Source organism: Anoplolepis gracilipes, chromosome 5 (assembly GCF_047496725.1).
Source record: "Anoplolepis gracilipes chromosome 5, ASM4749672v1, whole genome shotgun sequence".
NCBI lineage: Eukaryota > Metazoa > Arthropoda > Insecta > Hymenoptera > Formicidae > Anoplolepis > Anoplolepis gracilipes.
In genome coordinates, this window is record NC_132974.1 from 9,842,469 (window position 1) to 9,859,983 (window position 17,515).

Consider the following 17,515-nt stretch of genomic DNA (forward strand, 5'->3'; position numbering starts at 1 on the left):
ATTTTATATCTATTTATACATATACATGTATAAAAATATTAAATTTAGTAATAAATATTTGACAATATAGTGCAATTATAACGAAATTTATATTTTTATAATAAAGATTAAACAGAGATTAGTCGCACGGGCTAGAGAATTAACAATAAATAATGGGGCTTTAGGTCACTTTTTACAACTGAGATCTCCAATCGAGCGTGTCATCGTCGTAAGAAGGGTCCAAATACTATGCGTAAGTGCGTAGGTTTGCGACAGGTCAGGAGCACAGAGGAGGATGTGGGTGACGAGATAGGGAACGAGAAAGAAGGAGAAAAGAGAGAGAGAGAGAGAGAGAGGGAGAGGGATAGGGAGAGGGAGAGGGAGAGACACGATAGAAAGATGGAGGAGCAAGGATGGAGATATATAGGTATAAACGGGTGACAAAGTGGGGCGGCGGGAGAGGGACGGTAAGATCGGAGGGGACAGACAAGGACGGAGGATAATCGATAGACACGGCTAGACGCCGCCCCAGACAACCTTTTGCCTTAGCTTAAGGACACACCGACCCTTAAACAATTTAGCCCACATAAACTGATACGCACCTCGTTCCACGACGTTTATGCAAGATCCCGTCAGCCTTCGGATCTTGAAGATAAAATTCATTCTCTTTCTCTCTCTCTCTCTCTCTCTTTCTCCTTTTGTACTTGTATTGACTTATAATCTTTGACTACACATCGTCACTTTGCGGTTTCATCGGATAATTGATTGCCAAACGGTTTTGAGCATATTCCAGGTATTTTAACGAAGCAATTGAATTTAAAATTTACCAAATGCCTTTTTTTTTTAGTCTATTTGGCTTTCGGAAATATTACATGTACGATATATTATTTGTTTTTTTTTTTTTTTTTTTTTTTTTTTTTTAAGTAAAACTTGCATGCGTCAAATACGAAATTAAAAAATGCACTAAAATATATATTATTGGAAGTTGTACGGTTAATAATTATAACATTATTGAAATTTCATCGCAAGATTGCCGCTATGAAATAATTTTTGTGCACATAGTGTGATATCAAATATATTTGTAGAATCAAAATGTTACTATAAAATAAAATTAATATGGAAATATATGTAATTATTTCTTGAGTAACGTCAGTACATTGAACTGCATTGATTATTATTTATAATATAATGCATCGGATCGTATGTAGGCATTAATAATTCAAAATGGCCGCGTACCGTAAGAGCTTCTATGGCCGGCACCATAGAGATTTCTGTAGTGCGATAAAAAAATAAAGGAGGGTTCTCCGTGACAGCGACCAATCGCGCTACTCTCCGATCATATCAGTTGACTTAATTTATTATTTTATGCATGCGTAACCTACAATAATGATGCAAGATGTGTAAAGATATAGCGTTTACTTAAAGCGTCTTGAGACATTTTTCGTAATAAATGCATCGTTTTATTTCTAGATAATTTTACCCATAAAATTTTTCAAACACACATAAAAATATGAGCAATTCTTTAAAAATAATTTAATTGTATTTTAAATAGATTCTTAGAATTAAAATGCTTCTTATTCTCAAGTATTAATTTATATCTAAAACGATCTCAATACATTTTCTATAATCGAATATAAAAAAATCATATTATATAAAGAACGTTGCGCTTTTCTGTATTTGAAGTAAAACAATGAATGGCATTTCTGGCTTCAAGATATTAAAATTAAAATTGGAATATACGCAAACATAACTATTTATAACGAATTCATTCCAAGCGATCGATTGAATATTTTCATTGATTTACACTAACATCGCCTTTTCTCCGCGTTAGCTTGAAATAAAAATGACTCAAGAATGACTCATAAGATCATCGTACTCGTTCATCACAAGAATCGCATGGGAATTCTTACGAGGACCATTCTAACCCAAACGTCTCCCACGCCGGACAGAAGCGCGGTTCGATGTGCATATAGCCCGATGCTCGGAGGGTAATGTTGGATGGAAAGGGTAGAAAAACCTACCTCAACTGGGACGTTGGAGGGAGGGTTCGTTCGCGATGAGGAGAGCAAAAGAGAAAAATAAAAAAAGCCGGAGCCGCGGAGGAGACGACGTCGTCGACGACGACGACGACGACGACGACGACGACGACGACGACGACGACGACGACGACGACGACGACGACGACGACGACGACGACGATGACGACGACGACGACGACGACGGGATATCTGGGTCGAGACTCGTCGTCGCCGACATCCCGGCGCCAGGCATCCTTTTCTTTGGCTTTTTTCGACGGGCCGGCGAACGGAAAAACGACTAAAGATGGAAAAGTGCTGTGGTGCTTGGTTGTCCCGCGGTTTCTTCGCTTTATTCCGAAGAACGAGGAGGACGTATTTTAGCCGCATTATGTCGTAAAGTGAAGTTAATTGATAATTTTTTGAAGATGGTCCTTGTAAACCCTCCCACACTATATGATTTCCTTGTTCAAAATATAATATCTACAAATAAGAGCATAAATCACAACGATGTATACTAGTTAATGTATTATTCTATAGATAAGTATATTTTAACTGCTCTGCTATTACATAAAAAAGTCGTAACAAAATGTGATTGCAATTTTCTTTTATTTATTGGAAGCAAAATATAAATACGCGCATTAACAATTACATTTTTCCCACTTTTATTTCATTCTTCAAGTGTTATTTAGATCGAGGTTTAGATTAAGGTGTTGTTGTTGTTATTATCAGAATTATTTATATTTATTGCTACAATTTATAATTTATAAATTATTCATATATAAATATTATAATATATATTTTAACTATAGTATTCATATATTACAAATATTAACTAATACATATTATATATATTTTAAGAAAATGATATTGAAGCAGCAAGTAAGAAAAGAATTGCTAAGGAAATACGCTTCATACATCGGTTTATGTTTATTATTTTATATTATATTTCGTATTCATATTTTTGTATCTACGAAAGAAAAATCATTTAAAGAAAATAAATCACGTTCTCTGATCGTTAAAGATTCTTCGATCATTCTCGAAATCGATCGTATCGACCTCGCTGTAGAATCCAACGTGTTGAGAGATCGAGGTTGAAGGCGAGCTGCTGGCATTTAATTTTGTAAGGACGAGAAAAGGGGGAGAGAATAGAGGAGGAGAGCGAAAACTCTCGTCGCGCGAGGGCTGTCGGTGTAAAACTGGCGGAAAGCCGCTGCTGGCCGTTACGCGAAAGTTAGAAGTTAGTTACACGGGGGTGGCCGCCCCTCATCTGCATATCCGCACACTCTACCCCCTATTCCCTACCTCCTCGTCGCCGTCGCATCCGTCGCACCCCTTTCCCTTCTCCACCCTCGTTTCCGAGTCGCTCCGATCTTCCTTTAACCGGCGTGCTGCCATCGCAAGCTGCTCAACAAGTGGTTCTTCGGTTTAGCGCCCGGCTTAGCGCTTCTTTAATTTTCGTTGCCCTCTTCTTCGTGGCCTTCTCGTAACTCCGTTACCTCGCGCCTCTCGCCAAGCTGTTCTTTGAGCGGAGTGAATGTTAAAGTAGCGTCAAGTTTTAATATGAACTTCTCTTCTTGTCATATATTTCGTTAGAAAGTATTCTCTTCGAAAATACGTTAAATCCTAGATATTTCTAGGTATTGTAACTTTAATTTATATCATGAACTTGAGAAGAGATAATTGGCGGAATATTTTGATGAGTAAATATCGACAAAAATTCTCAAAGTTTATTTTTTCAATTATAGCGATAGCGAAGTAATGATGTACTTTGCTTTATAAGCAATAATAGGATCGGAAAGTGGAGAGAAAACAGGGGTTGCGCACGACGCGTTACTTCATGGTGCTTCAAAGGGTGACTTCTCACGCGAGTGGCAAGAACGCATTCGCATGCGTGACGAGCGTAATAACGGTAATACTCTGGGTTCTGAATGACAAGAGGAACGACCGTTTCCCGGAGGATGCGATGCAGAGAAAGCATGAGAAATTGAAGACGGAATCGAGTTTTTCGTGCACGGACGATTGTACGGCGCTGGCGAAGTTCTTCTCTTTCGATTTTTGCTCCGCCCCATAAACCAAAATACAAATAATATTGTACGCGGTATGTGAGACACCGCAATGGAGAGGAAAGGGTGGTGGCGTTCGGTGGTCTCATCGGGCTATTTAGGGCGGAAGGAAGAAAGGGTTCTCCAATAGTGCGAAGCTATCTACATACCAATGGTACAATGGTAATTAGGGATGCACCGTTAGAGGTATTAGAGGTATTAGAGTGCGTCGAGCTCTCTTCCCCGCCTTTTCTCGCTCTACCGGTGCCTTCACTCCGATTATATTCTCCGCTAAAAAGGAGAATGAATCTTTGAGGCTGTCGGGGAGTCACGTTCTTTTTTCTTTCTCTCTCTTTCTCTTTCCTTTTTGCGCGTGTATACATCCAAACTAACCCGAAAAGCTGATACCACTCGAGAAGAAGCGCGTCACTACCTGCGGCCGCGGCCCATCTTTCATCGGTTATTTGCGAGCGTTTCGTAAAATGAGGCTACGGTATATTCGTGGCGCCGATTATTCCGTACTCTGGGCTAACTGGCATTAATCTTTTACATCGATCGATCGTAACGAGCGTATAACGCTCGAGACCCACCGAAAGTGGCCAGATTATTTTATAATGTTTCAGTGAATTTTCCTTCGTTATGACGTCATTTTTCGAGGAAGTTGGCAAACTTTTTAATATGTTTGAAATCGAATTAAATTGAATAATAAATTAAATGCTCATGTTTGCGTTTTGGAATAGGAAAATAGAATGAGTAGACTAAATAATATTTGAATTGTGCAAACACTGGAACAGCTATTATTAAATTTATAGATTCTTTTCGGATAATCCTTCTTCACTTTTTTGTTCAAAATCTTTCTTCAAGGTAAATAAATAATCTCTAGAAAAAACGACAGTAATTTAGCGCGTGTTAAATGAGATTCGTTGCATCGGCACTGGTGTCTATACCGCGGTGACAGATTAATTTACGCGAGGGATGCCGAAAAAAGTCTGCGCTTAGAGCCATGTTGCTTTTGACATTCGTCAAAGTATTCTTCGTCGAGTATACACAGATGCGCACGATATACACATAGAATTGCCGCGATCTTCCAAACCGCCCCTACTTCTTCTCCCTCGCTTCGAGCACACGTGACACTCGCACACATCGATTCCTGGATGTGTGCTTTCTGGTCGTCAGAGCGCATGCTGCACTGCGCACAATTCCTACCACCCCATCCACCCACTTCCACCGCCGTACCTCTTTTACCACCCTGACGCCACCGCCCTCCCCCGCCTCCGACTCCAAACTCTCATGCAGCGCGCCATGCAACCCCCTAGGAGGCGACTCTTATTATTTCCATTTTTCCAATTCGGTTGGGGGGCGGGAAGCGAGCGTGCAACACACTCCCCCACCTCCTTCTACTTCCTTACCATCTTCTCTCCCACCCTTCGGACCGTCTCCATCGCCCTCTTACTTGCACCCCCTTCTCAGGTGGCCGTCCGAAGGAAAAATATCTATATTTATCTGTTTCTTCGCGGGCTACGTCTCCCTACTTTCATCCCCCTCTCGCCGTACTCCCTTCTCTCCGCAATACCATCCTCCGCCTCCACCTTTCGAGATTCTTTCTGTCTCGCGTACTTTCTTTTTCTTTCTCATTCCTCCTAGTTCTTTCTCTTTCTTACTTGCACCTACCACTTCTTACCACGACGCGGCGCCGCGCGTCCGCGAGACCGACGGAGAAAGGGAGGGTAGAAAAGATTAAGAAAGACAGAGAGAGAGAGAGAGAGAGAGAGAGAGAGAGAGAGAGAGAGAGAGAGAGCGAGCGAGCGAGCGAGTAGGAGAGAGCGTGAGAGCAGAGGGGCCAGAGGGAGGAAAAGGAAGTAAAAGACGGAGGCTACTACGACGACGACGACTACGACGACTACGACTACGACGACGACGACGACGACGACGACGACGACGACGACGACGACGACGACGACTACGACGACGACGACGACGTCGACGACGACGACGACGACGCCGGCGGCTACGGCGAAGCGTGCGCGCCTTTCCTTGGTCCCAAGCGCGAGAAAGAGAGATCGAGAAGGAAGGAGACGGCGGTAGGAGTAGGAAGGATAGAAAGGGAGAGAAAAGGACGGAGAAAGAGAGCGCCGAGCTTCCGCTTCCTTATGCTCCGCCGCGGACTGCATCAACCAGTCGCGCGGTCGCGCTCACATAAGAAACTGGAATTCGAGAGGCCGACCCCCTTCTCGAGCCGCCGCGCAAAACAGAAGGAAGCGAATGGTTACCGGCGAGTGTACGTCGCGCGCGGTTGTCGCGAGACTTACCCCATTACACAATTAAATATAAAGCAAGAAGACACATACGTGTATACCGTATATACACAGGGGTGGAACGAAATCATCTGCGCTCCACTAAGGCTCGAGTGCGACTGAACGAATATTTACCCCCCCCACTGCTCTAGCGAACGGCGCGAAAAGAGTCTTACGTCGTCCGTGATTTACGAGGGGCCCTGGTGGGCCCGTCAAATCGGGCCTAAACGAGATCCGTCGGTGCCGATCGGCCACACTTGGCCCGACGACAGTCGCGTCATTCACGCCGACGATGAAGAGAGGGGGGCCGCGCGGCCTCCTGAACGAGTTCCACGAATACGCCATGAGAATGACGCCGCCGGACGTAACGGAGGCTTAAGGGGATGCTACTCGATGCCATCTCGCGCCACCGAGGAAGATGTTTCTGCCTCTTTCAGTGCTTCCTCTTCCTCTTCTTCTTCCTGGCGACGGAGAGATCCGACCAGGTGGAGGAAGGCGAGTCCGGGGAAGATGCTGCGTATTCTCGCTAAGGGACAAATCTTAACGAAGAGGGGGCAACATCGACGTTAATGTCGCGAAAACGGGAGAGATCCCAGACGATCAACCAAAGTTCCTATTTTTCACGTGTTTTAGCCCAAAGATTAGAAAATTAAGGGAGCGATAATTAGAGAGAAATAAGGGAGGAATAGTAAGGAAGAAAAAGAAAGAAAGAGATTTAAAAAAAAAAGGAGGATTAAAGGAGACCGAGAGATGACGCACGTCGAAACCTCGTGTCCGCGACGAGAATGGAGCCTCCCGCGCTAATTAACCAGCCAATTAGAAAGCCCGCGGCCATGCGTAATGAGCTGCGCGCGCAAAAGTTCCTAAATGTAACGCGGTCTTTTTTCCTTCGAATTCGCGCCGGTCACAAGACACGGCGCGCACTAATAATATAAATTTAAATACATTAAAGAAACGAAAACTCCTCCTCGGCCGTATGAATTATGAGCGCGAAATTACAAGTGTGATTGAGAAGAAATACCCAACAGGAGGAGGAGGAGGAGGAAAGGAGCGCTTTAGTCCTCGATACTAGTCCGCTAACAATCATAGTGATAGTAATAATACAGTTTAGGAGTTAATTGTACAACAGCGAAGAGCGCCTTCTCTGCCAAGACGAGAGGGAGAAGGCGGAATAAATAAGCAACGTACTTGTGTCTTATGGCGTCTGATTCCGCTAACAGGCAATAAAACAGAAAGCTCGAGGCGCGAACGAAGACGAGACACGTCGTTTCCCTTGAATCCTTTTCCGCGCAAAGCCACAATGCGCGGAAGGAAACCTATTTTTTTCGAGACAACATGGAACTTGTGGATGAATACACTCGACTTCGGAAGCCAACCTTGCAGCTCTTTAAGCAGTTTTTAACTGTACGTTAATGTGCCACGTGGGCTCTTGAAGCAATTTCCCAGACCGCGCACGCCGCGCGGCGTTTTTATCCTCTTAAACGAGTACGAAGTAAAAATAAATAAAAGGAGATTATTGAATAGATAAACAAACAAATAAATAAATAAATAAATAAATAAATATATATATATATATATACACAATTTAAGAACCTATTTAATTATATATTCCTATATACATATACAAGGAACACATGTACAGGTATTTTATTAGGTCCTTGCGATTTTGAAACTCACCCTTTGTTGAGATAAAAAGTAGAAAAAAGAGAATACCAAGCGAAGGAGACCAAGAAAGAGGTGCTTTTCGTGCATCGACATCTAGAAAGATATTTTTCACTGCGTCGGATTAGTGTAACGAGAACGGTAAAATGTCCACGATGAGTGTCGTCTCAAACTCTTCCGTCGAGGTAGACTCGGATTCCTCGAACGACGTGTCGAGCAAGGATGACAACAGTGCCGAAAGAAAGTTTATTCTACGAAACGAGCTGTACAACAGCTTGCTGGCGAGCGCGTTAGGCAAAACTGTGCTCAACAGGCATCTCAATTTCAAAGAGCAGGGGATTAACTTCAATCTAGCGAATCTGAAGGACAACTTAAACGCGCTCGGAGCATTGAAGGAGTTAAAGGACCTGAAGGGCTTGACCGTCAGCAGCGTGCCCGCCTTTCCGAGAAACTTAGCGCTTCATCGGGAAGATCACGATGAGGTTAGATTCGAGTCGCTGAACAATTTTGTATTGTCATTGCATTGCTTGTTGTTGCAAACTGTTATTATATTATTGCAATATAACAAGAGTGATATTATGCATGCGCATTGTCAATTTGTCTCTTTGACATCTCGCACGTAAGAGAGGGTCACAAGTGTAATGAATTCGGACATAATTTAATAATTTACATATTCATGTGCTTGTGTTTTCCATCAATATGTTATATAATTCAAAATATATGCGTACACATAATTCTATATACGTCTGTATATCATTCGTGTTTAAATTTAAAAAAAAAATAGAATTAGAGCTTTTCTTCAAATATTCCCATAATTGTTTGTTCGTTTAACAAATGTCACGAAGATATATTACTTATGGTATATTGGAGTATATGAACGGAAGCGTGGTGGAAAAGCGCCAAGTGTAGGAGGACATAAGCGATGTCGCCAATGATCGTGAGGATAGTTAGCGAAGAGTTAAAAGCCAGTTGACAGGTCGGTGAAACTGTGTGCGAGATAAAAATATATCTTAACGTAGCTGCTTGTTCGTCGTCGGTATTATAAGTTGTCGGTTAAAAAGTTAGAGCATAGTTAACGGCAACGAGAGTTTTCGCGTAACAAGAGCATAAAAACGTGAGAGACTATGCTGAGATTCTGTTTGTTCGGTTCGCTCTGTTTTCTTGACAGTTCCCTTCAAATATTCTCAAAGTGTTTTATTTCAGAATCTTGATGTTTCATTACACTGTTTATTTGTTTTGATTTTTTTTTAATTCCGAATGAAGATTGTGTTTTTGTAATTGAATCGTGTTATTACGTACTAATTTTTTTTAAATCTTCTCCACATGAGATTGGAAAAAAATCTGTGAAAAAATTTGAAAAAAAACTGCATTCAAAAAAATAGTGATTATACAATTACAAAAGTGTTAAATTTTTACGCGCGCGGTTAGAGGTGAATTAGTAAAATAAGTATAAAAGTGACTGTGAAATTTTAAAAAGTTCACAAATTTATTTAAAATTTTATTATAAGAATATTTAATTTTATTAACATTAACATTAACATTAATTTTTGTTACTCAATATATGTTTCATCATGTTTACATGCAAAATATATTAGTTGTAAGTAGCAATTTAAATGTTACTTTAAGAAAAGATATTAATTAAATTAATTTTTTTTTAAATTGATTTTAAAATGCTGATGCTTTTTAAATTTATTTTTGTTTTAATTTATTAATTTGCTACAGCGCAATAAAACACGCCAGGGATGATTTCCTGTTGTCTTCTTTTATTTTCATTTAAATTGCAACTACAAAAAACATTTTCTTAGCATATGATTTTAGCTCGTTTTAATCTCAGCGTCTACAACGATTTCTGACCCAAATATACATACACCTGCAGATTTGCCTCGTTTCAATTGTACAAAACTTATTGCTTTTTATGTTTTTCAAAAGAAATGATTTTTTTTCTAATTGTAAGACATATTACTTAATCGATCACATATATACACAATATGTGTATTTACGATATAGAATTTTTATCACAAATTATATTTTTTTACTATGGAACAATTTAATAATATTTTTCTTATTATTTTATTATTAAGATTAAAGAAGATTTTGATTTAATTGACGTTGTAACTGCATCAAAAAGTTAAAATCGAAATAAAATATTCTCAGCTTACAATCGATAGATAGATCGAAAACGAACGCATCTATTTCCAGTAACTAATTAATAAATAATTGCTTCTCGCGTAATATAGATTTTATTATATTTGGAGCTATTGAGCATAAGGAAAAAAATGTTACGGACGTCGTACTGCGTGTTTCGAGACCGTGCAATTAAGTTAATCGCAATAATGAAATGCGTCATCCCCCTTTGAGGCTCCCTTAAGAAATAACCCCTGGTAAGCTTTGGGGGATAGTTATTCGACAGACTAATAATTATTCTTACGATTCGTAACACGTTTTTCTCACGATGCACTGTTGCGCGAACAATTAACGATTTCGAACTAAAGCCCCCTTAATTAATGATTTACCGTGACTAGTTAGCTGTATCAGGAAGGACCGAAATTTTATTTTGTGCGAAAAAAAATCGGTAGAATTGCGTGAAATTATTTTAAAGTTATCTAAAAGATTTGATATATTTTATTGTAAATTTAACGAGAAAAAAATAATAAACAGAAACACATAAAGAATATCATAATAATCATAAAAGAAAGAGAAGAGATACTTGTTTCACTTATCAGTAAAAAAAAATAATTAAAAAAATAAATGCACTATTTTAAAATCCGCTTTGGAATCGCTTTTTAAAAGCACCAATTGAAACAAAATTAATTTTTTAAATTTACTAACAATTAGCGAAACAGCCTTCGTTCAAGAAAAGGATTATATATTGAATTTGGGAAAAGGGTGTTAATATAGTATTATTGAATTTCAACACAATTTTGCTCGCGATGAATAGAACAATTTTTATTAGAACGAAAACAGATAATGTGCCGATATCGCTTGCAAAAACGAATCACGAGAGCGTCCTGCAAAGATGATTCCAGTTGCATCTACTTTTATAACAGTCGCCGTGCTCATCGCTCCTCTCTGATTCGACGACATATCGATTGGCTATCGCCTGCGCGACGTACATTTTCTCGTCTTTGTCTGAGGCTATGAATTTCTTACGATGTCTCCCGCGGTCGATAGTGCCGCACATCGGTATAATTATACTCGAATTTGCATGTTGACCGCTATACATATATAGAATAATCTATATGTCGTGATTATCAGATTTTCTTACGATATATTCGTGAAGGAGTTTAAAGATGTCAAATGTGAAAATATCTTTCAATTTTTCTAACAAATATTAGATTAATAAAGAATTAACAGATAAATTGTAAATATTAATATATTTTATTACGCATACATGAAATAATTATAAGAAAATAAAGTGATAGTTAAATAGTTAAATAAATAATAAATATAGATTCTATTTTATTCGCAATACTTAATTTAATATCACGGAATTCAATATAACGGAACGAAATTAGAAACGAACTTTGCAATGAAAAGCCATGTAATGAGTTTAGGTATTTTTACGTCAAACATTTTCTGGCTCTATGCCAGCCAATTCATCGATCAATTTATTAATGGGCTAACTCTTCTCGCGCGCACTCGATCATGAATACTGCCTCGCCAGTCAGACAATGAACGAGTTAAATAATCACTGTGATTAATGCAAGGAAGATTTCTTCGGTCCAAAATTTATCAAGTCATAAGATATCGACTTTTGTAATTAATTATACTTGTCAATTTTACATTCAATTTAACATTCTTGAGAACACACGACACGCGTTAAATTTCTTTTTGAAGTTAATCGCTTTCAAAATTTCTCAAATATATTTCTGTATATAACATAAATATAAATAAGCAATATATATTAATATAAATAATTTGATATGTGTAGAAAAGAGCATTAAGATCAAAGATATGATTTTTATTTATAGTCTTTACTGGTATCATCTTGTTTTACGAAATAAATTTAAACGCTTTTAAAGGAAAATTATGCTTAATATATGCTTAATGGATAATATACTTCTTTACAGAAGAACTCGTTTGCATGGTCGGAGGGTGGCGAAGAAGGCGGTGGTGGCGGTGGTGGTGGCGGCGGAGGGACGGGTGGGACCGGAACAGGTGGTACGGGCCCAGCGACCACCGGTAGTGGTGGTCTGGCCCATTGGGTTAGTGTCATGGCGGAACATATTCACAATCCGCACTCGGCCACTGGCGTCGGTGTTCACCATCAACAACAATCCCCACCTCAACCGCCTTATCCGTGGAACAATGGCCTTTCCAGTGACGTGAGTACGCTTTTATTACAATCATTCATAGTATTGACATTTCAGCATATCGGCAACTATTCTAAGAAATCACCACGATTTTAAAGTCTCTTTCAACTTAATTTTAGATTACCTTTCTTATTGTTAGACTATTATGTCGCGAGAGAAAAGTCTTCGAAGAAAACAATTTTACTATTCTACAAGACATTGCTTCGTACAAACAAGAGAATGAAACAATATTAACAATTATTGCTAATCGCACAGATAAAATATAAAAGTAAACATTTTTATATACAGTATAATAAAACGAGTGAGTAGATCAAATATCAATCAATAAATACGTAATTAATTCTTTGTACATCAAAATGAACCAAGATATTCGTAAAGTAGATAATAATAGGAGCAGCTCTAATTAACTTTTGTGTCTCTTAAAGGATTACAGTATCTAACAAATACCATCGAGTCTTGAATTATTCTCCTATAGCCACATTTTTTTGCAGACTTGGCAAAAGCTGCAGTCGCGACAAAAGAATTGATAAAAAAGAACATTGAAAGAAAGGAACGGTTAGAGAACGAAAAAGAAATAAAAAAAAAAGAACGTTGACTGAATTAAAAATGGTCGGAAGAAAGACACCGTTAAATGCGCAGCAACAACGGCACCAAAGCTTCGGAAATAGTAGAAAAAAATCCCCGTCCGACATCCTCTTTTTTTTTAATGCGCGGTGTTAGCGGGACGGGGAATACTCTACCCCTGTTTTGATTTTGTTTTTTTCCCTCCACCCTTTCGCGTGCTATCTCCGGACGAGAATCCTGCATAATTTAGACGAGACTGGATTAGAGGAGACCGTCAAGAGAGGAAGAGACAAAGACTGCGAAAAAGCAGGGAAAGGGTGAAGCAGTAAAATCGAAATGGAAAGGATGGGGGTGAGAGGCAAGATGGGGTACAAACGACTCGAAAAACGACAGTGAAAAAGGGCGCCAAAAAGGGTTGAAAATCGTTTTACATAGTAGTGTTCTTTCGTCGGGTTCCATCTCGGAATAAAAAAAGGAAGAAAACAAATAGACGGAAGCGCGAAAAAAAGACTTTCGAGGGAGAGGAGAAAAAGCATAAGCGCATTCGTGTGAAGGCGAATAAATAAGAGAAAAACGTGAATAATAGTGACGTAGTAATTTAGTCGTTTAAATCGATAGTGATAATTAGGTAGAGCTTTTCTTGCGTTAATCAGTTAGAGCGATTCATTTAGGACGCAATCGACGAGATAATTAACAAAGGCATGATAAATTAAATAAATGACTCTTTGAAATAAAAAAAGAAAATATTTCAAACTTATTTGAGAGTTTGACGCACATCTAAAATATTTTGCTCCATTTTTCTCATTTCTAAGCGTTGCGCTCCCATTACTCAAAAAGATCATAAAGAATCCTCGATCACAGAGGACTCGTTTGTTTTTCCAAGACTGAAATTAGGGTGTGCCTTCTATCTTCGTACGGTACGAAAGGACCGGATTTGAATGTGAATGGAAGCGGTAGACATCTCGAGGACGCTCTTTATCGGTCGTAGAACCTGTAGCACGCGGAAGAGTTATCCCGAGGCATCGTTTATCGTCCCTCTTTCTCTCTCTCTCTCTCTCTCTCTTTCTCTCCTCCCCTCCTCCTCTTTTTCTTCTTTCCGTTGAAGGCTCACCCGGTTTTTGTCTATGGTTATGGGTGCTCGCGCGGGACCCACGCCATGGGACTATCGCGGAGGCCTCGGGAAAAAACAAGGAACTACGACAACGGGGGGACGATTTAAATAATCCGCGGCATGCTAATGTCTCTGGTATTCTCACGGGACACCGTCCGTGAAAGTTTTCGGAGGGGAGGGGGCGATAGAGATGGGAGAAGAAAAAGAATGAGCCTACAAGACAATCGACCAATCTGCATATGGCGCATACGGGCGAGGAAGAGCTCTTTGGCTTCTTTCAAGGGGATGATCGTGTTATCTCGTTGAACGACTCATGACCAACGATTATTCGTCGGTCGTGAAACCGTTAGGTCTTAAATTAAAAATCTCGAATTTTCTCTTTAATAATACGAATGAGCTATTAATTACTAAATCTATATTGCTACAATTTTTAACATAAATGTAATAATTTTAATAATGATATATTCTGGGTTACAAAATTAGTATTGAAAAAAATACCAGTGACGAAAAAATGAAGAGAATGTATGAGAGTAGTATGTAAGCGCACAGCTAACATTGTGTTGCGTATATAACTGTGTCATGTGCGAAATCAGTAACACGTTTTCGGGGGTTGTAATCTGTCGCCGGTTTTGCCCAGCGGGTGGTCAACCCCTTTTTGCGGGTTTTTTTACGCCTGCCCGACCATAATCCCTTAAAACGCTTAGAGGCGTTCTTTAGGGTAATTTCTCTCGGCAATGAAGAAGGGGTGCGTCTCATCCCGCCGGATCCGGCGTCGTTTTATCCGACGAGATGCAAAACACCTTCGGCCGCTCTCGCATCTTCTACTGGCGGCACCCGAAATGGTTCTTCGTGCGAGAGGAGTCCTTGGCCTCGCGCGAAACACCACCCCTGACGAAGATTATGCAAAGGAAGACTCCATCCTTTTCTTTTCTATCCTCCGTAACTATCCCCTCGTCCCCTCTCCATCGTCTTCTCTTTCTCGTTTTTTTTTTTTCTCTTTTGCACTTTCCTTCTTCTTCTCTTGTCATTTTCGTCCCCTCGACACGGTGTAGCTGTACGAAAATTAAAATAATGGTTTGCGCAACCCCTGTAGCACTTTTTTACTTCTTCGGCTTTTTCTCCGCGCAGCTTCAGCGCAACAGCGACAGCCGGCATGCAAATCGCGCAACGGGATTTTTGTCTCCGTTCGGCGAGAGACAAAAAAAAATGGGGAGAAGTAAGGCATTGTCTCGGTACCGGGACCGTTCGTTAAGGGACCAGTGTCGAAATAAAATTTTTTTCTATCTACGCGTAGCCTCTGGGTGACGAAGCCGTCTTCTCCGATTGGCTAATGAATTCGTAGGGCAACGCGCTGTCACAGAAAAAAAGTAGCAGGACTAACGTACGCTTCGTATTAAATAAAATGAAACGGTGAAATGAAAGTTTCAAATGAAGAAATTTATATCGTGTCATTGTGTAACAAAAAAACATTCTGATACAATTTTTTTTACTTCTGCATTCAGTATCTCTTTCATATGAATAGGAATGTATTTTATGCATATTGAAATATACTCTCTTCTTCAAATAATTTCTATAGAATTTTTTTTATGCATCGTTTTTTTGTTAGCATTATTGATAATTATTATTAATATTTTAAATAAAATTATTCTTAAGTAAATATTAATATTATTCTAAATAAATGTTGAGAGATTAATTTTACAATTTAATTATTTTATTAATCTAAAAATCTCGTTTTATTTACTTATTTATGATTAAAGTTGTAAATGTATATTTATGATTAAAGTTGTAAAGTATTTATTATGCTAGTTGTATTTATTTTAGTCTCATTGTTATATTCTAGATTCCGTAATTTATGATAAAAATGATTGAGAAACATAAATAAGCGATATTATTGTATACATATAATAATATTACAAATACCCATACATACAAATGATACATCTCTAAAAAGATCGTTGCATCGTAAGATTTGCGGATCTCGAATTCTCTCATGGATTTGCTTTTCTCGTTCGCTTTTGTCATATCATCATTGCATTTCTATTTTTCGAGAACCCTTACGACGCAGAAAAGATTGTCAGTTGCACAACAGAAACAATGAAAGCACATAACGTTTACACATCGACCTAACACGGAGTCCTTTATGGTGGCGGTGTCACAACATTTGGGCCTAGAATAGAGTTATGGCGGTCCTTTTTCTGTATATATAGTTTCTAGCGTACCCTCCCTTCTCAATCGCGTTCGTCGTTCATCTCCCTGCTCATCCACGTGGAAACAGTTTTCTTCAGTGATTTTTAGTCCTTCGTATTGTGTTCTGTGAGACGCTGCAATGAATTTACTATTATGTGACCACCTGATTTAAAATTAAATCTGTAAAAATGATTTTAATATTTATAAAATTTCTTGATGTACTTACATATTCTTTACGAAATTCGATACATATATAATGGATTTCTTTCAAATTTTATCTAATTAAATTTAAAAACCTTTTATTTTTATTTTATTAACAAATATCTTGTTGCAATTATTAATATAATTAATTTCTCTCGTAATAACGAATGTGATTAGGAATATATTAAAATGTATACATTTTTTTAATAGAAGCAAATGTAATAAAAAAATGGCAAAAATGCATATAAATTTCCTCACATTTTAAATATCATGATAAAGAATTGTTAGCACGAAAGTCGCGGTTGGTCGACCGTACCTCGAGACGTGACTGAGAATTCATCGCGAGAATGTACCGTTTTCCGCGAGGGTGCACCGTTAAAGGATTGACAAAAAAAAAAATTAGCACCCGTTCTATCGGGAGGAGTAAAAAAGCAGCTTCGGGTGCTTCCGGCACCCGAAGACGCGAATAGCGGCTTACTCCGCTCCGGAACCGATCCGGGTGAAAAAACCGCATATAGTTTCTCGACGACGCGAGATAGCCGGCCCCGGGCGCGTACCGTAGGGGCGCATATGCAGATCATGCTGAAAGCCAAGTACAAAGGGCCCATAGTCTCACGCTATTGTCCCGTGGCAGGTAAGATAAAAGTGGCTGGCCCGTGGGCCCTAGGTCCCTACATGCGGCTGCACCCTGAAAAACACACATTCACACACACACACACACACACACACGTACGCACGCACGCACGCACGCACGGACGGCCGAAGAGAGCCTCGGGTGACCCGGTCTAGTAGACCAGCTCTTGATGTCTCTTTAATTTTTATTAATGACAGCGAATTTGAATTTCTGCATCGGTGATATGGGAACCGCGCGCGACGCGTTCTTGAGGGATCGTCAGGTACGAGAGGAGGACGTATGTACTGAGAGAGCACGTCGTAAGTCGCGTACGTGACCGTGGCCCTGGGAGCCGCGCTTAAGGGAGATCCTCGTCCTCGTCATCGATCATAATTATCCGCTTTCGTACCTCGTTTGATTCGCGCTACGACGACAGGTGAGGATTCTCGAGATTTTCCTGCACGATCTTCAGTGCGCGAAACACGGCCACCGGGTCGAAAGCGTTCGACAGACGCGACATAAAGAAGCTAT

General features: G+C 39.6%; 1 protein-coding gene across 3 annotated transcripts in view; it reads left to right on the forward strand.

The window, feature by feature from the left end:
• LOC140666242 (zinc finger protein rotund) overlaps positions 1–17,515 on the forward strand; it is a 151,967-nt gene that overhangs the window by 40,826 nt on the left and 93,626 nt on the right. For 2 of the 3 annotated variants that reach the window (XM_072893198.1, XM_072893199.1), the window contains exon 2: positions 12,066–12,320. In XM_072893198.1, the coding sequence (XP_072749299.1) occupies positions 12,066–12,320 (255 nt within the window). Of the gene's footprint in view, positions 1–8,123; positions 8,478–12,065; positions 12,321–17,515 lie in introns of those variants that run through there. The other variant, XM_072893197.1, reaches the window with a different exon arrangement.